Source organism: Anopheles marshallii, chromosome 2 (assembly GCF_943734725.1).
Source record: "Anopheles marshallii chromosome 2, idAnoMarsDA_429_01, whole genome shotgun sequence".
NCBI classification, from domain to species: domain Eukaryota; kingdom Metazoa; phylum Arthropoda; class Insecta; order Diptera; family Culicidae; genus Anopheles; species Anopheles marshallii.
Window position 1 is genome coordinate 210,934 of NC_071326.1, and position 25,682 is coordinate 236,615.

The 25,682-nt window shown below is 42.9% G+C and overlaps 2 protein-coding genes across 2 annotated transcripts; one reads left to right on the top strand and one right to left on the bottom strand.

The window, feature by feature from the left end:
* The first annotated feature begins 1,041 nt into the window (after window positions 1-1,041).
* LOC128708982 (lysosomal alpha-glucosidase-like) lies at window positions 1,042-3,932 on the top strand. The gene is made up of 3 exons (XM_053803965.1): window positions 1,042-1,156; window positions 1,221-1,964; window positions 2,023-3,932. The coding sequence occupies exons 1-3, from the start codon at window positions 1,042-1,044 to the stop codon at window positions 3,930-3,932; spliced, it is 2,769 nt and encodes a 922-aa protein (XP_053659940.1).
* An 8,880-nt stretch (window positions 3,933-12,812) lies between these two features.
* Window positions 12,813-17,592, bottom strand: LOC128707223 (rab3 GTPase-activating protein non-catalytic subunit). Its single transcript, XM_053802173.1, has 5 exons — window positions 17,517-17,592; window positions 16,660-17,443; window positions 13,560-16,599; window positions 13,242-13,439; window positions 12,813-13,043 (listed from the first exon to the last, which is right to left on the bottom strand). The coding sequence occupies exons 1-5, from the start codon at window positions 17,590-17,592 to the stop codon at window positions 12,813-12,815; spliced, it is 4,329 nt and encodes a 1,442-aa protein (XP_053658148.1).
* Window positions 17,593-25,682: the final 8,090 nt, after the last annotated feature.

Below are 25,682 nucleotides of genomic sequence, written 5' to 3' on the forward strand. Positions count from 1 at the left end.
TCTGCTTTCGTGCTGGTTTCATCTTTCGGATTAGCATTTTCTTGACCGCGCGTTGTACCTTCTACTCCCCTTGGCCCATTTGGCGTTATAACATTTTTCTCACTTAATTCACTTCAATTATGGCGCGTATTAAATCACCTTCTTTCCACACGTTAACACTCATCGATAGCAAACGCGCGTGCAATGGAGATTTGCATACGACGGCCGTCTTTTGCTGCCCGGATTTTATTCGATCGCGGAGTTTTTCATTCAACTAGCACGGCGCGACTTTCGCGATGGAAAATATTTTTTCTCATTTCCACCGAGGGCTCTGAGCGCGCAGTGAAGAGTGCAATCGAGCTCACCAACACCACTACCTGTACCGTATAATGTCACATTCATCCAGTGCGCTCTGTCACTCACACACTCGCCATTTCCGTACCAGGCTACATTTGACACCGAGCAAAAGGTTGGATCATGAGATTTCACTGCATTCCCGCCATATTGATACGGGAGCAATAATTTGTACTTTTGGTGGATTCAAATAGTACTTCCTCCTTTGAACTCCGCCGAAAAGGATAAACCATCAAAATGGGTGCATTCTGCTTAGCTAAGCATATAAAATGTGCTGTTTTGCTTTCGAAAATTCTTTGTTTCGAAATTAACAGAAAATGAACTGGACATCTGGACATCGGGAATGTCTGTTAGCATCATACCTACTCGAAAATTAAATCTGCACTGCAACTTTGCCAATCTACATTAATAAAAACATATGAAACATCTTTAATCAGTCACTCCCACACCATCACACCGAGTTGTTCCACTACGACACCTTATCACCGATGTTTCCGTCCTGATAAATTCTTATCTTTGAAGTCGGTTCGCCCTACCATCTAACGGCCATCGTATATTGACGAGTGTAATTAATGGCCAATCTCCGCAGTGAGTGTCAGTTTATTACCGCCTGCCTGTCGGAAGAAAATTTCACTTTGATTGATAAAGACGCTTGAACGCACGCGCACAATCTTTAGACTAATCCAGTTTGCGATCAATACTACAGCCATGTTTCGTCGGCAGGATGGAAACAGTTCCAAAACGCCACACCAGTACGGTAACGGTAACGATTTTTCCACCGAAATGCGCTATGACACCACCGTGATTCCGGAATTCGATAAAAGTGCGTTCGAGTGTGACGTCGTGTCGAGCAATCAAATTTGATTCACGTTTTTTTCATATTCTAGGACCTGCTTTCATTCACATTCTACTACTGAACAAGACGATACGCCTGTTTGTAGTGCTTGGTTTGGCCAGTGTCGTAATACCTGCATTTGCGTATCTGTTTTTCTTCTCGAAGGAAATTGGTCATGGTAACAAGCGCGACATCATCGGTACATGCGGTCATCCGACACTCTACCACATACCCTGCGGATACCCACACAACCTGACACAGAGCGAGTGTCACTTGCTGGGTTGTTGCTATACCAGTTTGGCCACGTGTTACCACTCATTACCGTCGGAGCATCAGTACATCATCGGGAGTGATTGGACTACGGGCGAGCCAGCCATTCTAACCCCACACAGGCCGATAACTCCTTACGACAAGTCGGCCCTGCAGGAGGTTCGATTCGATGTCAGCGTTACGGAGGATACTGGAGGATGGTTCAGGTTCTTACTATCGAAGATGAATGCAAACGAACAACCTCCACTGTCCACTAACACATTGACGAAGCTAGAAACGGTCGATCACCAGGTGCAAGTCTACAGTCCTACTTTCTTCATTGAAGTGAAGCGCAAGATTGATCAGGAAGTGATCTTTTCCACCGCGCGTGGTCCACTGGTGGTGACGGATAACTTCATAGAATGGACGCTACATCTAGGAGCAGACATTTTGTTTGGCTTAGGTCGTGCCTATCTGGAGCCCGGTACCAAACATTTGTTATTGAACAATCAGAACACCTCCGCAGTGCCAATCATCATGGGTTACAGTAAGTTAAGGTACGTCTAACAGTAGTATCGCGATGTAACCAACGAATGTCATTCTAGACTTGAAGCTGAAACTATTCAATGGACTAATGTTCAACACGCCCGGACTTACGGAGGTGGAAATTGTGGGATCCCGTCTCATCATAGTACGAGCACAGCTTGGCGAGAGTTTCGATCTTCAGTTTTTGCCCGGACCCACTCCCGCCATGCTGTATCGACAATCGAAGGCCATCCTGGAGAACCAGTATACTCCACCCTTCTGGGCGTACGGAGTGCACGTGTGTGACCAGTCTGTGAAACGCAACCTTACTACGGTGCGTCAGAATTTGGAGCTCCTGCTCAACGACACCGTCATGTTTGATTCACACTGTTTACACAACGATATGTTCTGGCTCTCCGACACGATGACTATCGACAAGGACGTCGAGTGGATGTTGCAGCTGCTGAGAGACGCCGGCAAGAAGTTTGTCCCTTCGCTTGTACTCACTATAGGATACGGAGGAAATCCAACCTTCATTGATGCGCGTGAAAAAGGCATCCTGCTGCGTCACGCAGGGAATCAACTTGCTTACCAAGGCCGTGTCAGAAACCGTACCGCTGTCTACGTGGACTGGCGAACGAGTCGCTTGGCCAATCTCACCGAATGGTTGGACTTGCAGTGGGAGAAGGTGGTCAACTTGGAGGCGGATGGATACGTGCTGGAGGAAGCTAGTCCACGGGATGAACGGAACAATTCGCTACCACGCCCAAAGCAGCTGATTTATCAACCGGATGAGTTGAATGCCACCTTGGCGGATTTGTTGCCCTGGAATACGTTGCTCTCGGACAGTCTGCAGCTAGCGCTTTCCCAACATAACCTGATCGGTGTCCAAGCACTCGATGTCGTGCAGAAGAAGATTGCTTCATCGAATGCTTTCGTTGTGACTGGAGCTTACGATGTCCGTAGTCGGGCGGCAATACTTCCTTCCAACATCTCCTCCAGCTGGATATCGCTACGTAGTGAGGTCGACCGTTGCATAGGTCTGTCGGTAGTAGGTGTCAGCTTCACCGGTACTCCGGTGTGTGGTAATGCACCGCTTGCAGGAGTCAATGTTTCCGAGGAGCTCTGCATCCGGTGGTACCAGTTTGCCTCCCTATTACCACTGTTTCGTGTTACAGCCGATCGCACACCGAATAAATTCAGCCAATTCGGACGACGCATAATGCATGGCATTATTCGCAAACGTTTCTCGCTGCTCGACTATATGAACACCGTGCTGCTGGAGAACGCACCCTATCTACGGCCAATGTTTTACCACTACGAGGAAGCCTACAACTACACCATGGATCTGTGGGAACAATTCATGCTTGGCGAGGCACTGCTGGTAGCTCCCGTTCTATTGCCCCAAATGACGCAGATAGCTATCTACTTCCCGGACACGTTCTACGAGCTCTGGGGCGGTCAGAAGATGCCGGGCAATGATGTACTGCAGTACGCGGTGGTTGAGTCCGATTTGCCAATGTTTTTGCGACCGGGATTTATCGTTCCGATGCGCGATATCGTTGAAGAGTTGGCTGATCTTGCCAACGGCACTTCGATCCCTCTGACAGCGGAACTTTCCCGCCTGAAACCGCTTCATCTGGTCGGTGCGTTTGATTGTAACATTCGTCGGTGGAAATGTTCGATGACGGGTCGCGTACTGTTGCAGCCTGGCTTCCGGCTGGACTTTGGTATCGATCTTGACGATCGTGTCGCAATAAGCGTCAAAGCGAATGTCACCTCGCTCGAGGAAGCCCAGCAGGTTGCTTGTTCCGAAGGTGCTACGTTTAACGTTACCATCGGCAGTGTGCAGGTTTATGGCCATCCAAACACAACTCAGACGCTGTCGTTTGATTTTGGCTACGATTTCTGCCAGCAGGATAGCAAACGGATGGAGTACGCCAACTTGTACCGCAAGGGACCGGAAGATTCGTTTGGAAATTCGTCCTAAAAGCAAAACCGGTGTGCAGGAAGGATTAGTCAGCGGGTGGAGATACAATCGAGCGAAAATGTCCATACTTTTGCTCATTCGCCCAGTCTTTTTTGTATGCGTGTGGCCTGCTTCAGCTTTTGATTTAAAGCCACCGGTACTTAAACAATTCGCCGTGCACCCGCCTGTCATGCATAGTTATGGTAATTGGATATTTTAATATGCATTCAGCGTGCTCAATCCAGCCGGTTTCATCTTATCTGGAGTGTGTTATGGATTTGTGCTTCTTCCATGTGCGGCGGAAATTCTTTGTGCGTTGGTGGTGCGCTTTCACACCGGGTGATTGCCATTTTGCTTGCTGAAGCACAATTTCTATAAGACAACCGCACATAATTTTAATAAGCGTACTTGGAAGAAAATGGATAATGTGGACACCTTTCCGGTAGAGCAAAAGGTCAAGTGTCGGTGTCGGAGTGTATAAAGTATAGTTTTTTCTTATAAGGTCCCTATCTTGCCTCGTGTCTCATGTTCAAATAATAAAATGTATTTCAAAACGTATATATCACTCGCGGATTATGCGCCTGACGATTACTGCCATTAATTCGAACATTCACCTAACGACGGTCAGCACCATGCAAGGGAAACACGTTTAATTAAAGCTATTTCGATTTGCCGTCAGTATTTTACGTGGAATTAACACCCCCTATCGAGTGAACAAAAGAATGGACATGTATTATTTATACGAAGTGTTATTTTTATGTCTACACTCTTGAGCTCAGCCCCATGGGATGAGTTCGCTTTGACCCTGCACTGCGTAGTCTTTAGTCCTCATTAATCAGCACGAACAATCCCTCGCTTGATATGTCTCTTTACTGGTTTCGGATCTAACCGGACCTTTGCGTCGGCAAGTGTTTTCATTTTTGTAGTATCTGTCCGAGGACGATACTTAAGTGAAGCAGAACGTGGAATGGAGCTCCCTTAGACTGTGGGAGATGCGTGGTACGTGGGTTGATTTATACGATACCTTCAGCATCCCGATGGGGTTCATAACCAATTTCATATTCTCCACAAGGATGGTAGATAACCTCTGCAGGCAAAGGTAAACATTCATTGAAGAATATTTGGGCAAACGTTGTGAGACAGGCCCACCTTCGTTAACCATCAGAAGTCGTAGTTGAATGAATTCTCCTTCGGAATTCTATTCGTATCAGCAATGCGCAGACTCACCTCTCCTGTTCGTAAAGGAGAAAAGAGCATTACGCGGGATGGTAATGAGTGTCTTTCGTGTCACTCGAATTTGTGAGACTGCTAACTTCCCCTACTGTGCGTGTCTAGCACATGCAACAAGTGTTATACAACCGGGTGGGAATATCCTGGAGAGGTGGCTAGACGATGAATCACGCAGGCACGGAAGGATGGAAGTAAGTCTCAAACACCGTCCGATGACAAGTTCAAGTTCGTCCCGACAGACTTTCGCTTCGGCACAAGTCTGGGCCCTTAATGTTGGCTTTCGAGGGCATCAACTTTAATGAAGGACGGAAATACAACGCGCGTATTGCGGTTCAATTGCTTAGGATCACGATCAGTTGCAGGCTTCCTGGAATTTCCCACTGCGTGGTGGTATTGGCGCAGGTTGGAATGTTATTTAATGTTTTTAATCATACTATTGAAGGCATGATTACATATTAGGTTAATTGTTTTAGGCAAATTTTAGGTCAATAAAAATTCAGGTACCAAGGTTATTCATTTCTTCAGCTGCAAACATCTGAAATCAGTTTTTTGTAGCTAATAATAAACCGAAATGCTTCTGAAAAAGGGTTGTAACGTGAGTAAACTGAATCAAACGCCCTATTCATTCGTTACATCACCATTTTTTTTCTTTTCTGGTGCACCATTCATCCTTTGCCGTTCTTTTGTTGATATTTCCATCGAATTTCATTGAAAAAAAAAAATGGCACCGAAACCCTCAGACAGCGTAACACGAACCTTACCGATGCGGCTAAGTTTGTCATGCTGTCCATTTCTGCACTGTGTAAGCCTTTTCGCCTCTTTTCAAGCACCGCGTCCAAGAGCGGCTTGACTGATGTTTTATGTGAAATCTGGAAAGGCAACAGATTGAACCTTCGCAATAGTCCCACCGTGTAACGTGATAGGATTTGATGCCATCTAGCGGAAATTAATCGAATACCGCGAATACCGGATACTGGAAGGTAATTCATGATTGGCCCGTTTTGGGAGGCCACAGTTTGGGTTTTCTGTTCTGCGTCTGTGGTCTGCCGCAACAAAATTTTCCTCTTCGTTTGTGTTGTAAGTAATGGAAATGTTTTTTTATCTCTTAAGGTTTCAATAACTCGTAGTCTGTGGTATCGATTGGTTGGGAGTTTATTTTTTAAATGTTGCATACCGTGTTACCGTTACGGTTGATGGGTTGAGAAGAAAATTCTGGGGTAAGGTTGAACAGCGCCACTCGCATCGGTGAGCTTGTAAAAGGTTATGGACCTGCGTTTGAAAGCTTTACCACAAACATGACTGAGCCTCTCGACTGGAAGGTATATTAGTTCGCCGTTAACAAACAGACAGTTGAGGAAAGCTTACTCTGACAGCTGTCGTTAAGGGATCTTCATTAGCTTGTTGAATTAACACGTGTGGCTTTCATTTCCCGCACACTCATTAGTACAGGCAACATAAAATCGAAAATTAATTGAAAAGAATTAAACTCAACATCCGGTACTTCCACATTCACAGCTGTAATTGGATGTCCGCAATGTTATGTGCGAGAATGTTCGCATGCACAGAATTTGCGGGTCCGTGTCTGAATGTGTGCTTTGCAGGTGGAGTGTTCAATTTGTATTGCTCGGTTCAAAAGGATTGTGGGCGCTATTTCGCTATCCTTTCCAATCTAATTCGCGAGTGGAATTTCATAATATGAAATACCTTGAACAGTGCCAAAAATGTCAGGTTTTGCAACTAAACAACGGTTCGAAATGTACTGTTGCAATACGACATACTCGTCGAAAGAGGCTTACATTGAGAAATATTAATGGAAATCGTTTGCAAATGTTGCAGCAAGAAACATTGCCATTTGATAAATATTTTTGTGAGGATTTTCTTCCCGTCACAAAAAAAGGATTCAGATTCTTTAAAAAAGCACCCTCCCAACGTGCTAAGTTTATTGTCCTATTATTTACGCACTCACCATACGCTTTAATGACGCCAATTGTTGCTTTTTCGTACTTCTAGTTACTTGCTTTATTTACACCAAGTTGCGCTTGCCACACGCATTGTTTTAGCCTCCCACTTTGCTTGGTACAGGAAATCACACCTTATTGTAACTGTGTGTTTGAAAATTAGCATTTTAGCCCCATTGTTGCCGAAAATAGAAGTGGCTAATGAAAAATTCATAATTACACCAAGCATTCGCGAAACGGAAACAAAATGAATCAAATTTTTCACAAAACTTTGGTCCATTTTGGGGTTGGGAAAATGGCACAGCAAAGGAAACGGGGCTGGAAAATGGCATCGAATATCAAGGAGGAGTTTTGAACGACTGGTCTTCCGTAGCACGGGGATCACATTTTTACAGTCGCTAATGGCTGAAACGCGTACCACGAAGCGTAACGCCAGCAAGAATGGGGTAACGTACGGAAAAACCCCCTTTTCCATCCTTTTACTGGAAAATCCCCAAGAATTTCTCTTCGTTTCGGCTGGCTTACCGGTGCGGTTGTTGGATGTTTTGAATGTTCCGTAGATAATAGGATGCTATTTACCGAAATGAGGTTTTGCTCTTCGTGACGAACCAAACGAACGAACCTTGCGCGACCGAACAAGTGAAACAATAGTGAAAAAGTTTCAAATTATGGAGGAACCCCGTTTGCAAAACAGTAAACAGAGGTAAATTTTTTCAATCTAGTACGCTATGATGGCGGCATCAACACGCCAGCTTCGATGAAATGTGGCGAAGGAGAGGAAGTTAGTGTTGTTGGGCTGCATAATTAGCCCACGTGGTTATCATGGTACTACATTTAAGGTTAATAGTAGTGTAATAGCTCAAGGGGAATGCTTCCCGTTTTCTGATCGGGAATTTATGTAAATGTTTCATCAAAACTTAACGGCAAATTGAATTAAGTTGAAAACTCATTAGAGGAGCTGTATTATTGCATGCGATATAACGTTACTAACACACCCGAATTAAATAAAAAGTTTGCATTGCGGTACCCTTCCCCCTCCTCCATCATCACCTTTTATCGCAGGACTTGCCTACATAAATTGACTGCAGCTGTAGAATCATCCTATTATTGTTTGTCGTATAAAAATATGCCGCGGATATAACCTGTAGTAAAAGTTTTCATAGACCAACGCAACATCAACGATCCATACCCATAGGATCCAGTACACGAACAGGTGAAAAGACCACTTAATTGTGTTTGCGTTGAATGCGTTGTGTGTTTCGTTCCACACATTGGCGCTTGTGGGATGGAAAATTAAACTTTGGCCTTGTCTTTTTTTCGTCATTTTAAATACTTTCCCCATTTGTCGTGCTCCGTTATCTCGACACATACAGGCAGCACGATGGCAACGCATATGATATGATATTCCCAGTGGATTAACATGTACCTTTACTATACGGTACCGACCCATTTCATTCAGCTTCATATGGTCGTCATGTTATTATGGCTTTGATCCGTGCGGGATATATTCGCGAGGACAAATGTCAACAAATGGTAAAACGAAAGTTGTGAAAAAAGTAAATTTTGCCTCACATGCTCCAACTGTTTGTGACAATGCGATGAATGTGGGTACAACCGTCAAGGAGATATTTTGTGTTGGTATGAAATTTGGACCAACAAAAAATTAATTTGCTTGCCCTAAACGTGTTATCAACTGTTACAAATCCGTTGTTTAGTATATTAATATTTACGATGATGCTCCGAACGGGCAAACGAGATTTTTGTGATGCAAATTGTAGAGCTGCCGGCGGATGTTTGCGCGAGCTGTTTACTTGTGATAGATCCGCCTGAAACTATGGAATCTTCCTGACAAACTATCAAAAAGTTAACGTCGCCAGTCTCAGCAGAAAAGAGGAACTGAAACAGAAACAGAAACTGAACTTCCCCTGACGTACGATGCTAAGTGACGTATAAACTGCGCAAAATTTACATGCATTTCCGCCTCAGACAGAGCCAAGCTGATGGTTCACAGAACACCTACAGTCTCCGGTAGGTAGACGAGTGGTTGAAACATGCAGCTGCTATTTGTTATGATACGAACTTGGTTTTCGTATTGCAATTCTGTACGATGCTGCGGGCAATGTTCTGCGTAATCAACGACGTCCGTTGAAAGGCTCTAATGGCGAAGAGAGGTTACCTTAATGTCGTGTTTGGATGGATGAAGGTTTTGCGATGATATGCGCGACCCAGGAAGACACGTTTAGTCACGTGTTACACGTTTAGCATGAATATTTCATATTTCAGGAGTGTGCTAAATGTAAATAGTTCTATTTTCTAATATAATACTTCGTCTTAACGCAAGCAAAGATTCACTTTTCTTTTCTTCTTTCTTCCTGTGTCTGGATTTTCCGCTTGTTTGTCGAAACATGCTTAAAAAAGTTATTGTACTGCTCAATTCTAAGAAACCATTCAGCGATAACACGACTTATTCACCAAACTGCAATCAACACAAATCCATTTTTCCGCCCACTTTTGCACCTACCAGCCAGCAAACAAACGGCCTTAAATAAATAATATCGCTACGGCGTTTTTTGTATCTCTTTCCGTTTCGTTTCATGGGTTTTCAAACATACCTATTTTCATTCATACATAATTCACTGTCGGTTTCACACGCGTGGGTGGTCCATGTGGTTTCCTCCGACACAGAACACACTTCACGCGCAATCCGATGGAATCGCGGATATAAACTGTGACGGCACACATTCTATTGAAAACGAGCTTTTGCGCCAGAGTCTTGCTATTGCTTTTCGCTATATTCGTTTCCAAACACATAGGGTGTTTGTTTTTATTTCACGAATAAATAAAAATGCATCTCAAATAATTTAATTGCTTAGTGTGTGAAAGCTTTTCTGCGAAATACGCTCGCAGTTGATTTGCGCTGCAGCACAGAAGATCCATGATTAACAATTTTAACGAATTTTCGCCTTAAGTCGTGGTAAGCAATTATGAACATTAAAGTAATTCATTCCGTGTGTGCTACCAACAAATGTTCTTGTTTACCATCACGAGCTCAAACCCACGTAACAAACCCACCTTTAATTAAAAAAATTCTACCCCACATAAAAGGACCCCCGCACCTATGCGGAGAGTTAACCGATGCGTAACAATTGCCAATTGCGGTTTCTCTGATACCTGCAAAAGGTGGCGAAATCTGTGGTATGATTTTAAGCCTATTTGTGTATTGATTGTGCTACCGTCACACCAGCGGTGGTGACGGTGACGTTCGCACACTTCCATCAAATGGCTCGATTTAATGCTTAATTAGTGCAGTGTTCAACCGATTTCTCCGGCATGCTGCTGGTAGCCGGTAGCGAGAGACGCAAGGAACGTTTACCTGGTTCCTACCAGATGAAACATTCAAAGGAATCCTTCCTCGAAGGGCGCCACACCGTCAGCTGTTGATTTATTGCGTGAGTGGCGTTCATTATACCGCTGATGTTTTCCCGTGTCGTTTCGGGGAAAGCTTTGCCGTTGAAACGGTGAAAGGGCGTCCAGCCAAGCAGGTAAAGGCGACCCCCTCACGATCTGTGGTAAACGGCTACTGGTGAGATATTATTTAGATCGGAAAATGCGTTACTTTAAGGTTAACTGCTTGCAGTGTAAACAAGGCATCCGGCCACTATTTGCCAAACCCACACACGTCCACGCGTAGTGGTTACGAGCTTCAATTTGTTGCTTCACCAGAGCGCAATTTGTTGGTTCACCAGAGCGAATGTAGCTTAGGTATTTAGTCGACGAGAGAAGAAGGAGTTCGGTTTGGCCAGATGAAGCTACCAAACTTGATTTGTTTGTTTCAATATTACTACGGCGACCGCATCTTCCGTCTCTTTTGTAAGTAGTGGTAGATTACCGTTAACATCCGTTAGTATTTGCATTTCTTTTTTTTTTTAATAAGAATTAGAAGTACGATCCCAATGCCTTTTATTCCAGTACAGCATCTATTTGATACTAAATCCATCCTTTTTGCGATATGCTACAACATTAAGTAGCTTCTGAAAGCTAGTGGTTGACCATAAACATTATGGCAACCGCCATCTAACGTAAATTATCGAAACTAAGGGTGACCCCCCCCCCCCCCCCCCATTAAAGTGACCCAAGGACATTGAGAAGGAATTGCTTTTGCCGAGAATGTTTTCTCTTTGTAAAGCAAGTAAGAAACAACTTTAAGAGCAATGATGGATGGAGAGTCTAATGAGGATGTTAGTAAGCTTCATTGCCACCTCCGCCTATTTAGACAACGTACCATCGATTCCGGGGCTGCGTGGGCAAAGCACTGCGACACTTTGAGGGTTAAATAAGACATGCCGCCGTTAGGATAAACGACTCGGTTTGATTAATGGGATAACTTGATTAAATGCTTGTCAGATGCGCCCAATACTTTCGTCTGGAAGGAAATCACGTCATCACGTTCACGGAACGTCACCTTTCAGTCTCAGAAACGAGCCTGACGCTGACGAACGTAAAGGGTCTGTGCTTTCGCGAAATACCTTTTGTAATTTCTTGCCTACCAATGCAGTGATTCTTCTTGATATCAGCAGAAAATGGTTTGGATTCATTTGTATTTCATAATCAAAATCGTGTCTTAACAACTTGTATTCGAAACATCGAAATTAAAATTGTACTTGGTACTCATCAATCATAGGAAAATGAACCATGCGCTGCAACGTATTCCCTGCCACCAGTTGTGTACTTTAATTCATCTATGTTTAAGTTATATTCAGATTTCCATGAAAGTATAATTCTTCTTCTTTTCAGACATTCCTTGGAAACCACCATATTTTTTAAAACGAAATCTGGCATAATAGGTGTGATGACACGCTTTACTTAATTTCATTTCCTGAAAGAAAACCACTTAAATAAAGCTGATGAAAAGTCATTAGATTACGAGGAATGAATACCAAACATTTTAAATCCTTTCGTTACAGGTAATTGAGCATAACAGCAAGGCATTCACCAGGCTGTTGTCGTGTTGCGATTCCAAGTAAAACCTTTGCCTTACTAACGAGCATGACCACAACCGACACTTGGGTTTGTGGCCACTATCACGCAGCTTTATACTTTCGCGGGCGGCTCCACATTCTAACCAATACTGTCTGACTCGCAAAGAAAATGCAAATATTTATTACGCATAATTTAATCAGAAGCCGCACGGGAAATAATAACATGGAACTGAAGCTCCACGCCGTATTTCTCGGTAATTCCTGGGGCGATTGCAAAACGAAAGCGGAATCCATTGCGAAGACTCAAAAGGAAAAGACTTAAGATTAATTTACCTTCACTCATTTAGCCACGATATCTTGTCTCCTTCTGCGTCTGGCGTAATCGTATCTTACGACAGAAACGATGATTAGAATGCACGTTTTGTCCAAGTCAACAGGTGTTTTATTAACATTTTCGAGACATATGTTAACTGTACTGTGGTTGGATTTCTTTAGAATCGGTGCTAGTTGGTAGGTCGTCTTGACACTTTTACGAAAACAAGCACTCAATCATGAATCATCCCATACGTTTAAAATTGAATTGTAATTATTCACAATAAAACGAACCATCTCCCAACTCTCTGATTGCTAAATATGCGGAGGCTGGTAAAAATGACAAAAAAGAACAGCAGACACCGATATCACGTGGTTTTTTTAGAAGGATCGGCTCTTTACCAACCGTCTATCATCCGCTACTAATGTCGATGGTCTTTGATGGTGGCGCAAGCGTCAAATATTAAGCCGGCAACACGTAATTCCTTGGAGGTGCCCTTCGCGTTGACTGCCACCGTCGACAGGCAGTTGAAGGCTTTCTCGGTTAGTTTCGTTATCTTTTCGATAAACAAATCACTGCCAGCCGCCGTTGCCAGCGTGGTTTCGTCTGTCTCGACGGAACGCAGCGGTGGTCCGTAATTGTTGTTGCTTACCTTGTGCGTCAAACATGTTCAGCCGGTTTGGTTTACACACGGCAAAGGAGTGGATGGGAATAGGGAAAGGATATTCGGGATGTTGTGAGTAAGCAGAGAAAGAGAGATAAAGTCGATATTACATGAGTTTCAGCAGTAATGTTTCGCTTTTTGCGTACGTCTTTAACGATTCAGCAAGTAAACCTGCCCAACACTTACGAGCGTATCGAGATAGTCGGTGAGCAGTGGACCGACGGCAGCGATCTGTCCCCAGGCCGTCGGATTCGCCTTGGTGTATAGTGCCAAACGTCTACCCGCTATCGTTAGCAACAGGTTGGAGAACGTTTGGTCCGGAATAACGTTCTCCAGTAGCTCGTGTGCGTATGTGTCCCATCCATAAGCATACAGTTCGATTATCTATAACAAATAGGTTGATGAGCGTTGAATAATTCGTATAACATAATGTTCTTCGGAAATTGCCAATAAAGGAGAAAGGAATTCTCGCAATGAAATGAATTTGCGTTATCACACACTTACCTGATGCTTGCGAATGTCACCAAACTCGAGTTCCCACCCATCTGCAAGCCGCTCGATCGTGTCCATCCAGCTGTTATGGTCCGTATAGTACACGGTTTCCAAATCCTCGTGGATCAGTTCCATTGTTGCCGTTACCGTGCGGCACAGAAACTCTAGTCGCGTTTTTCGCAGCAGTTGGTCCGCCTTGGGTAGCGCATTCGTAGTGCTCTGTTGGCGATTTATTTCTGAAAAAAATGCCTGATTCGACATCCCGTCGAACAGCTGCTGGATGGGCTTATTGGCGTAGCGCACATGGAACGACGTCAGTATCAGCAGAACCGTCGCAAGTTCCTGATGTAATTTTAACAAAGCCATATTCGCTGACGATTGTTGTGTAGCTAGCGTCGTTAACGGTACAGGTCCTTCCTGCAACAGATCCTCGAAACGTAGCTCCAGCTTGTCGTGGTCGATGCTGCCAGCAAACTGTTCGAAAAATGCGAGGCAACATTCAAGAAACTGTGGCACAAGTGCATCACTGATACCGATATCCTGCAGGCAGAGCTTCTCCTTCGGCAGCCGACCCACTTTGTTGACCAGCTTCTTTGTGGCTTCGAGTGGAATTTTGAGATGCGCGTTCCATATCATACAGCAGAGACCGTGTTTAATCGAGTACTGCAATCGTGGGATAGCTTTGAGCGATGCAAGCCCAGCTTGCAGACAGGCCACATTTGCCATATTTCTACTCCACGCTCCAATGTACTCCCAGGCGAGCTGCGCCAGCAGCTGACCAGAATCGAGACTAAAGGGAAAGTGCAGCCGAAGAATGTTCAAGTTATACAGCACCGGATCAAGCTCTTCTTGTTCGTTATCCTCTGCAGACGGTCCATACTCAGACGTCAGCAACAGATTTGCCTTCATCAACGCTAACCGTCGATTCCGTTCGCGTCTGTTGTTCTTCTCGGATTCCTTCTCGGGAGAAGCTTCTCCGGCCACCGGCTTCGGGTCGATTTCCGTTGCTTCCTGTGGCACCTCGATTACTAACATTGGCGGATCGATTCCAGTCGAGGATACCCATTTCGCAACTAATTCCGACACTATGCCTTTGCCACCGGTTAAAATTTCCTTGAGGCTAACGATCGGTTTTTCATATTTCAGAGTAGGCCAGCGTGGGTTTCGGCATCGAATGTTTTCTACTAGAATCTTCCCAAGAATAGCTACGTCCTCTAGTTTGTAGATCAACAGCATCCACTGACACGCTTCCTGCGACACTTGCTCAAACTGTTCACTCGTGATCTGCTCCTCATCGCTTCGGCGACGTGTTTCATGCCGTAGGGCTTCGTTGCGACACATCAATGCTGCTAGTAGCCCACGCAATGCACATGGTGACTCGAGCAAATATTCTCGCACCGATTGCCACCACAAACAGATGGCATTATTTTCGAACAGGATTTTATCTCGTGCCAGCAAACATATCTGATGCAGCACCGCATTAAATTGCGTCAAGTCTTCAATCAGTGTGGAAATATCGTTGTAGTTGAACGGTAACCGTAGCCAGTATGCGAGGAATGTACGCAGCAAATCCTCGGGCATAAGACTGCACGCCTCGGCCGCATCCACGAACCCAACCAAACGGTTCGAATCCGTTCGATAGAGCTTTTCAAAAATGATCTTCCCTAAACTTGCATGTGTACTGCCACCGTTATCGTCACGCAACAGAATAAGATCCTCATTGGTAACGTTGAACGAAGAAAGGTACTCCATGAAGCTGGAATTACGGACACCTGAACTTGCACTCTCGTCGAACTTAACGCCTTTCGAAGCCGTACTGCTTACGGTCCCAACTGTAACGTTCTGACCCGTCTGTAGTCCCTCACCCTCGTTCATCCTAATCAGTTCAATCAACTGCTCGATCACCGTAAGTTCCTGATCGGAAAGTTGTACATTCATTTTCTTTTCCTCGTCCTTACTGAAAACAATCTTCTCATCGGATTCGGAACCGTCCATCGATTTCTCTTCGCTCTTGTCCGCCTGCAATCTGGCTTTATCACCATGCTCGATCGTGGGCTTATCTCCGTGTAGATGCAGATAAAACATGACTAATCTTTGATAATTCTCACACACCACACGAAGTGGGCTTTTGCCAGGCGCCAAGCAGATCGATTGTGTTTCCTGATCATCACCGAGTTCGTCATCCATTAGTACCGATGCTTCCGATGGACCGATCGTAGTGTTCGTGATTGATCCTTCAACTGAAACTTCGGCAAATATATCCACCACAGCTGCGAACAGTTTGGGACGAATTTTGCGCTGCTTAGCCAACATTTCTACACACTGAAGGCGCACTTCATCCGTCTCGAAACACCGACACATGTCGGTCATTTCTTCCAACTCTTCCGACTCGCTACCATCACCCGATTTCAAACAAACTTTTAATCGCTTTAGCAAATGCAGATCTTTGGCTAGTGTTGACTTAGAATCACTTAATGCACAGTGAAATGGTATCACGATCTCTTTCAAACTGCTATCGGACGGATCGAAAAAGGTGCATCCGTGGCCAGTGTACTTAATCTTGCTTGAACCACTTGTCACTCCCATCTGGCTGTGGGTGTTGTATATCAGCTGGCCGTTCTTAGCTGCACTAAAGGCGGCCACCTTTGGACCACCAGAACGGAGGGACCATATCTCTAATACCGAACGACGCGGAGCATAAATAACAAGAAACAATGCTTTTTGACGATCCATCTTTCGACCTGCGCCTACGGTGGAGGAAGAGGAAGATTCCTTCGGTAGCTTCTCTGTTACCTCCACAAATCCGCACTGCGCATCACGATATCCCTTCCAAATGCGCAAAGCGATTCCGCGCTGGCAGTCGACAAGGATAATGCGCCCAAGGTGATCCGCAACGGCTGCCAGCTGGTAGTTCGGCGCAAGCCACACGGCAAATGCATTTCGTTGCAAATCGCATAATCCGAATCTGCATATTAGCGGTTCTGAAGGAGGCAGTTGGGGTTCTGCGGCAGTTTGTTGTTGAGCGGAAGCACCACCACCGCCAAGCCACGAACTGTAAAGTGAAACGCTCAATTAGTCCGCAATCGAATGAAGCGGTAAAAAAAATACTTACGGTAAGGCAGATTTAATTTTGCTAGCTACAGCTCTCGCCACATCCGCCAATACCGGTTGCGTAAATCCTTCCTTGGCGTAATGAAAGCCTACGTATGGTTTGCTACCGGCAGCAATTATCAGCGAGTTCTGCGGAGCCGCATGTCTGTATTTCGCGAAGAACCCACCTTCCAAGCTGGCCGTTAACAGATGATCGAAGGTGCAACTCTTCTGCGGTCCAACGACTGCGGCATCCACTATCGTCATGCCCTTTTCGTAACTCCATTTGCGACAAGCAATTGTTTCCTGTGCTTCATTCACCTTCGGACTACCGGCACCGTAACGATTGATCTGTTGTCGTAAGCTGCGCAACAAAGGGAATACCTGTGCGCCCTGTAAAATTACACTACAGGAAGGGTACAGCACGTAGAGCTCTTCGTTGATATGTTTTCCGCTTTGTGCCTTGATGGCTTGTATCGGTTCCTGATGGAAAATCTGCGAGTGAATGAGCGTACCGTTTTCACCGTAAAACAACACCTGTCCATCGTCGAGCCCCACAATGATGTAACTAAAGTCGACTATTGTCTGCGAGCTCTGGCCCTGGCCAACGATGGGCGTGCAGAGTATGCTGGTGATGATGCAACTGGAGCTATCGATCGCTCCCCGCCATGCTATTTTGTAGACATTGAGCTGCCGCTGTCGATCCCACCGAGAGGCCAATACTACCAGAATCGATCCGTGCCCTAGTGCCAGAATGTCTCCAGCGGGAGATAACGAGTAGCAAACTGCATTCAGCCAGTTTTCTTCTGCCGTAGTTCGTGAAACAAGAATAGCAGAAACATTAATTCTTTGTCAGCAGCGTTAAGTTTTCTAACTCACCCGAACTCAAACCGAACTGTTCCTGCACTTCGGTAAAGTTGTCAATGCTGGCGAGAACTTTTACTTCACAAGACATTTTGTGGTGAATTAAGATTAACAACGTTCTATCTCAAATTGTCTTCTAAAGCCACGAAATACTGGCAGAAAATATCAACGATCATGCTACATGGGTAGAGATCACACTATGACAAATCACTTTATGTTCTCCCTTAATTGCAACCATACAGTATGAATGTTGTATCGTTGATTTGTGTTAACAAACGCTGTTTATCAGTTTTACCTTCCAAAATGCCAATTCTACTATGAAAATTGAATGTTTTCAAGTAAAACCTTTATCAGGCAGCTAACTTATTTACGCAAACAGTTTCGTTGTTGACAGTATGCGTTGATGACAGCAATGGCACAATGGAAATTCCACCAGTTGTTCACAGTGACGTTTCGAACAAATTTGAAGTATTTTTCCCGCGTCCGTTGTTACCACGTGTTCCAATGAAATACTGTTTTTGCATTGAAACAAATAAATTCATCAGAGACTACTTGAGATATGTATATGAGTATGTAGTGAGTTCTCATTATACAATGTAACTACCAAACTCATGGGAAAGAGTGGCATCATGTAATGTAGTCCACTCAGTTCACTTCTAATTAAACTTTTCTACTTGTCAAGGGATGCTCTCTTGTCTAGGGTTAATGATTTGATATTTTATACGAGAATTTTATCATGTTTTACGCAATAGTAGACAAAAAGCTTTGCTTAGATTAACATGCTTCCGATGGGGTAAACAGTGAAGTTAGAAGATTTTAAAATTAGCCGTTATCTATATTTTCGAGACACACAATGAAAGAAGGCCTAGAAATAATAATTGATATGGCTTCGTTCTATTTATCGGCTCCTATCTAAATACAAATAACTTCAAACTTCCTGTTCGCATGTTCGCCAACACTATGGTGGAGACGCCTAGTATGTATTTGCGGAATAAGATTGTTTTGCCCGAAACCAAGTACATGCATTACTCATGTGGGTTTTTATTTCCAGGTAACTTCATTACTAATTGGGGCGGCCCGGTGGCGTGATGGTAGCGGAGCCGGTCTTCACACGAACGGACCGGACCAAAATCCCATCCGGGCCAATCCCCCGTAGCAAGGACTGACTATCCGGCTACGTGGTAAAATAAGTCGATACGGCCAGGCCGTTCTAACGAAAAAAAAAAAAAAAAAAAAAAAAAAAAAACTTCATTACTAACACTAGCGATTAAAACGCAGTATTTCTGGCGTCATAATTTGGTACTCCATGAGAACACCTTTTGAATGCTGCTTCTAGGAGCTTTAAACAAATAAAACATGTCATTGATAAATGTCGGCGCGTGATAGAATTTGTAAGTTTTGCATTCTTCAATATAGAAAACACAATTCTCGTTCTAGGTAACAGCATTTTATAAACATAACACGGTGCTTTTGTACATCCCTTGTTAATGATTCTTGTTCTGTTAGAGTTGAGGAGATGGTGTTGTGTTGCTACATGCAAAACGGCATCATGGATTTTCCGGTGACTTATCGAATTTGAATCGAGGTAAGGAACAAATCTTGCGCCTCTTGTGAACACTACTTGTGCAAACAGTTTGAAATAATGGAAATCTACAATACACTCAAATTACGTTCTATAAGCTCTAGATGCTTTACCGCTGCTAAAACGAACAGATTCTCCAGAAAGTATGTAAGTTAAATTCTCTAAAGCTCCATCGCAGCCCGACATAATTTCCTAAACCATAGTCTTGCGTAGGTGTCTGGTCGTGGAATGTGATGAACAGCGTATAGTTGAAAACCTCTTCAATGATTCCTGGAACCGTCAATCGTCGTGGTATCCTTGACGATGCCATACAAAGACATTAGATCGTGCACTGGTGAACGTCAAAGCTTTTGCTTTAGGGAAGGAAAATATCGATCATATCATTGAATGAAGCACGATAACTCGAAAGTTAAGCACAATCTTCGTATTTCTAGGATTCACTCAATGAGATTGGGACAGGCGTCGGTGAATTTGTCGTGGGTGTCAAGTGAAGGAACTGGGCAACTCAATATCCGGTTTAGTTTTGGATACATTGTTCCATCCTACACCTGGATTTCGTCGCTTATTGAACGTGAATAAATACCACAAATAGATTTTATTGATTTAATTTCTACACCAAGCAGAGCTATGCTAGTCGCATACATACAACTACAATACAATTCAATAAACATATGTTTTAAGGATTTCTTTGTAATAGCGCTGATTGTGTCAGTCATGTCAGTACAACAATTTCAACTGATTTTCAATTAAAGTAAACTCCTAAACAATATGTTAACCACTGCTCTTAATCCTTAACCAACCCACGTGACTGCGCTATAAGTAATGGATAAAAAAGTTCTTTATCATATAATGTTTTCGGACATACTTTGGATGTTTTAACATGCATATATGTAGACTATCCTTCACATGTTGCGAATAGCGGGATATCCTAACCATCGTTCCTGGCAGAAAATTTGATCGTTTTTAACAAATCTCCTTTCTTTAGTTATTCAATCTGGCTATAATAGCTTTCCAGCAAACTAAGCCAAAAGTGTCCCGTGTAGTAACATTGTATAGCTTCCGACAAGTTTGCTGACGGAAATGTTAAACTATTATGCCAACATTTCGAACGACGTCGTAATGGTGCTACCGTTCTCTTCCGTTCTGCCATGCTATTTACTTAAAGACTGTTGCAAGAATTATTTTGTGGGTGTGTTAGTTGGAATGGTTGCTGTTCATTTACTCTGCTAAGATGAATCCAAACAACATCGAAAACAATGCAACTGTTAGATGATTAACGTTGCTTGAATGTTATAGGAATAAAATGTATCTCTTTTGGTTTGAATTCTAACGATGGCAACAATATTAATAATTTATTTTCATCAATGTTTTTTTCGTCCTTTTCTTGTATTATAAAATTTGTTTCAAACGAATGACACCATGAAAACTCTCTTTTGAATTGTTATGAAGTTTGAAATTTGTAGTAGATGTATTATATTCAATTTCTTCCTTATAGAATGTAGTTTTGTATTTAATCGTATAAACCTAAATATGTTATATATATGTATGTACATCGCAGTACACAAAAATACATGCAACATAATTCACATTCCAAGAGCGTCTCAAATTCGTTGCAGACATCCTTGCGCTTTATGAACGGTTGATTTAATATCCGCTAGCTTACGTCTATGGTATTTGCCATCAAAATTCAAATCATTTCTTTTATTCACATTGTACCATGTTTACTGTGGTCAATCTAGATCTGTACGATGAACAATGGAATTCAACCATAACGGAATCCCACAGAAACTAATGGGTTTAAAACGTTGCCAATAAATTTGCATTTGGAACGGATAGAAAGTTTATTGATGAAATTGTAGGAATGCAGTCAGATATGTTCTCAGAAACACTGACTGTTGAGTAATATTCTGTAGAAAACGTCTCATTGCACAATAACCATTACATGGTTCAGACAATGCCGGCATTACGTTGCTAAGAAAGGTGTAGCTATGTGTTATTTAACGTTTTTGTGCAACAATGGCACACGCCCGAAACCTTTTAAAAGACTTACAACTTCCCATACAGCTTGAAAAGCTCTCTTTGTTATCGTTCAATGCCCTTTAAAAACGGGAACTTTTGCTAAACCATTCGCAACAATCGATGGTTAGATGCATACCATATATCTTTAAGGGGTCGATGATTGAAGGATAACTTCAATGGAAGAACGTTGCATAAAGTGAATCCCTAAATGCTACGAAGGCGTTGCAAAGAATTGTTCATAAGGTAGGTGTGTTTGTTATCAGTTTCAAACAAATTTATGATGCAGCACGTTGTGAAATGGAATCTTATTTGATTGAAATGCCACGCAACTATGAGCAATTTCGCAATGCAAAAAGCGTTTGAGTAACTGTAGATGTTAACTAACTGTTGCGTTCTTATAAAGAAAAGCAAGGCTTAAAATGTCACTTGGAGAGTCTATATGTAGGTGTTAGTATTGATGATCGAACGTATTATTTCCAGTCATGTTAGAAACCTATAGAAAGGTATGTTTTGACTATTAAAAAAAAAACACACGAAATGAAACATTGATCGTTGAAACAAACAATGTCGTCCAACTCTATCACGCTCGCGACAGTGTTTGTGCTCTGTGTTACTTTGGAACACGAGCAAGAAATTGTTGACCTTTGTACATGCCCTTTCAAAGCTTCACTTCTTCTTTTAGTGCTATTTTTGATCGTATTTTCAAACAAATTCAAAGCAGTTAAACACACGCTATGGACACAGTACGACATTGTTCAATGAAAAAGATGAACTCTTAGTCCAGCAATGAAAATAAAAGTCACGTTTGAACTTTGTCCCTTTAGGTCAACAGTGCACTGAACTTGAACAAGATAATAAAAGTGATGGCCAGTGATGGCAGCATGTGCGGAACTAGTAGAATCATCTATGCCCTGACTTGCCCACACCCTTATGAACGTCGATCAACATATCCCGCGTACGGTTGTCTCTAGGTCTACAGTGACGGCATTTTATAGGATTATGTTCCCTATTTTCGAAGCAATCAATTACCACCAACGAAACTTCTGACTACCGTTCATGCTTCAGCATCACATGTTCAGCGAAAGCGGTACGTTCTATCATTAGTTTCCATTAATTAGCGATCAGTTTATGTATGCGGCCGTCGGTAATATCATGTCCGAGAGCTTATTGATTTCGTCTCTAGCAATCGGATCGTGGCATGAGCTTCAACGCACATGCAGTCAAGATGTTGCACACCCGGAAGATTATTCAAATGATAGTTGATTCGTGTGCAGAGCGGTAGACAAACTGTTGCACTTCCAATTCGGAGAATTTCAAAGCAATCGGCTAGACCAACTTTGATTAATCCTGTACTATGAAGCATGGCTGCCAGGAAGCGCATCTGTTGCTGGCAATCATCAGTTATTCGCTGCTGGCTGTTGAAGTTGGGGCAACATAATAGACATTAATATTCATGTTCTTGGTTCTTGTTTCCCCACAAACGATGGTTCATTCGTTTGCTCAACCGCAGACAGGTGAAGTATGCTCAAATACAGCTTATTGCTGTACAAATTCGGTGAACAAACATCATTATCCTGTTTCAGTCTTGAATTAGTACTTAAAGGTAGAAATTTGAATATCGTTAAAGGAGATTGTCTTAAAGGTGATCTTAATTATGACAAATAGTATAGCAATGACGGATTAAGTGTCCTCCAAAATATTGTTTCCGATAATCAGTTTCTTTTAATTAAAACGATTCAATGCTTCAAGGAAATAAATAGGCTTGAAGATTATTACGAACGATCAATCTTCGACTACGAATAAAGAATATTTGTTTAATTTAATATAATCTCATACCTTCTTCTTTATCTGCGCAACAATCTCAAGAGATGCTGGCCTGCCTTTTTCTAGCTTACTTTGACTTTGTTACCTATAGCTGGATAGTCAGTCCTGTGTACGAGAGATTGGTTCGGACGGGATTTTGGCCCTGTTCGTTTGTGTGAATGTATAATCTCATATAGCACGTAAAAATTGTACCAAAAAATCAAAACAAGTTTGAAACCTGGGTATAAAATTGCACAGTTTATATGTGAAAAATCAAATTTAACAGAATAACAACAATGTCTGCGACCTTTTTGTACTCTTTTATATTATTGGACATTGTAGGATATTGTACTGTATACTAAGCTCCATATCAATATATAAAAAAAATGCAAGTCAACACTTTTCGTGCGAACTCAAAACAAAACAAAATCATCCTCAATTCGATGGCTTATTCGCTTCAATCGATCAACTGAATGACACACGCACGATGTTAACAATCTCATTGTTTTTTTGCTAGCAATTTCACTGAATGGAATAAAATGCTACCGCTTGGCAAGTCTTTTACACCCACCTTATATAGCATGAACGATTTGCGAATTCCACTAACCACCACCAGAAATAACAGGAAAAAAATAATTCAATCTCACACCGTCAGAGTCGACCGATGTGATAGGCGTCATAGGCGATTGGGCGCAATTTTAAATGTTGCGTTCAATTTGATTTATTCTGCTACTATTTTGCGGTTTCCGCGTGACGTACGATGGCGATTGGGCATTATTCACACGTTATGTTATGGTTTGTATCATTTTTATGTACGGTTTTTGGTTTTTGTTCGGTTTTAAACATGTGGATACACTTGGCATTAGTGATGATTCTATTATATTTCATTCTTAAGGTCTCATTTATGAGGAATTCATTTCAATTGGCTTGTCCGGAGAATTTAATTTGTCGATTAAGGACCAGGAACGAACGAGCAAGCAAAAGCTCATGCCATTTCAGCTGATAAAAATTGATGGGGTCACTGTCATGCGTCGTGCAGGAATCCCTCTACATGAAATAGCATAAATTTAGGCGCAATCGATATTCCCCATCACTTAAAGATCCGATTCATCTGTAATAGCATAAATATCATTCGGTTAACTTGTGCAGGGGGTTTCGCTAAATACTACACCAAAAAATCTGAACGTAACGAGGCAATCACGTAAAAGCAAACCGCTTTTCTTTACCTTTTCCAATTCGGTCTGTCCCAATAGGAAAGGCTATGGATGGATCGCATACGACTTTCCACGAAACAACCATCAGCGCTGACGGTATGGTCATTCCATTTTTCCAGTTGTCGACTTTACAAGCACATTTCTGGGATTATTACGATTGCTCGCGTGATGATGCGTGTGGTTTCGCATCGATAAGAGTCGTTCTCTTGAAGCTGAATCAATCGCACATAACCGTCCGAAGAGGTTCGGTTTCAATGGTAGCAATAACAATTGTACAATTGTCAAGTGTTGAAAACAACGATAGAAAAGCGACCATGAACAATCGTACTGTTTGGCTACTATAGCTACTATAAAGCATTGCCTGTGCTTTTATTTTCTTCGCAGCAGTAAAAAAAAAGCATAAAGGTGGATTATAATGCTAGCGTAGTGGGGCGTTCGTTTCCCGGAAAGAAATCAACGACAACCGGCTTATCGTCGAAATCAAGGCAATTCCCTGACGAAGGACGAGTACTTCCTGCAGCGCAGCAAAATACGCTCCCGGAAGCAGGGATTATACTTTACTGTCAACATCAATCAATCTGTGCCTCAAAGGGGGCTCGATTGTCTGCACGGACTTAAACGATGTTTTCGATCAAACTGGAGAGCTGAGACTACAATCGCCTGCACAATAGGACAATAATGAACTGCCGGATGGGTCGAGGGCATTGGCTGAAATAGCAAGCAACAGCTTGCGCGTACGTTTCGCAACGATAGAAAGGGTGTGTAGGGAGAAGCATTCCATCTTTCAAGTCACCGTGGGATATAAAATGATAAACCTAGAATGGCTTCTCCAAGCTAAGGAATTTTCTTCAAACCGGACGAAGATTTGGTTGCTATTTCGCATGCGCTGCAAGGGGAATCAGTGTCGCAGGATGGACGAGTGCCGCTTGTTGTGAGTTCCATTTCCCCAGTCTTTGAGCTCACCTTTGTATCGCAGCATCCAACTGATATGGTTCTCATCCATTCCGGTGCGTTTGCAATAAGGACTTTCACAGCACACGCCAGTCATCCGTTCGACTGTGACCGAAGAGCGTGTGGCTGTGCAAAATTGGATTAAGTGCACTCTGCCGTGACTGATTTCCCGCGTGAATTCAAACGTCTAACGCCGTTACCTGTTATCAGATACTGCGTGAAGCATTGCGCACTAACAGGAGGAACGTCGTTTGAGGTACTGCTTAGTGTATAAACGAATTCGGAGTGCCAAAAGCAAGTGTATCAAGATATGCAGCAAATATTGATATCTTAGCAAAGTGAAACGTCATTTGATTACAGTTGTGGTGAATTGCTCTCTAAATAGTGTAGCAACGTGTGACGACAGCGTAGTGCCGCATGCAAAACAAATCAAGTTGGTTTAATTGAAGGAGTCGTACCGCCTGTATTACCGTCGAAATTGGCTACTCCGACTGAAATGCAACTAAAGGAATTATCGGTGGAATATGCTAGTGAAAAGTAATTATCTTCCAATTGTCACAATTCAGTGCAGTGGTCAGTTGAATCACATACCAATACAGTCGGGTTGGGAGA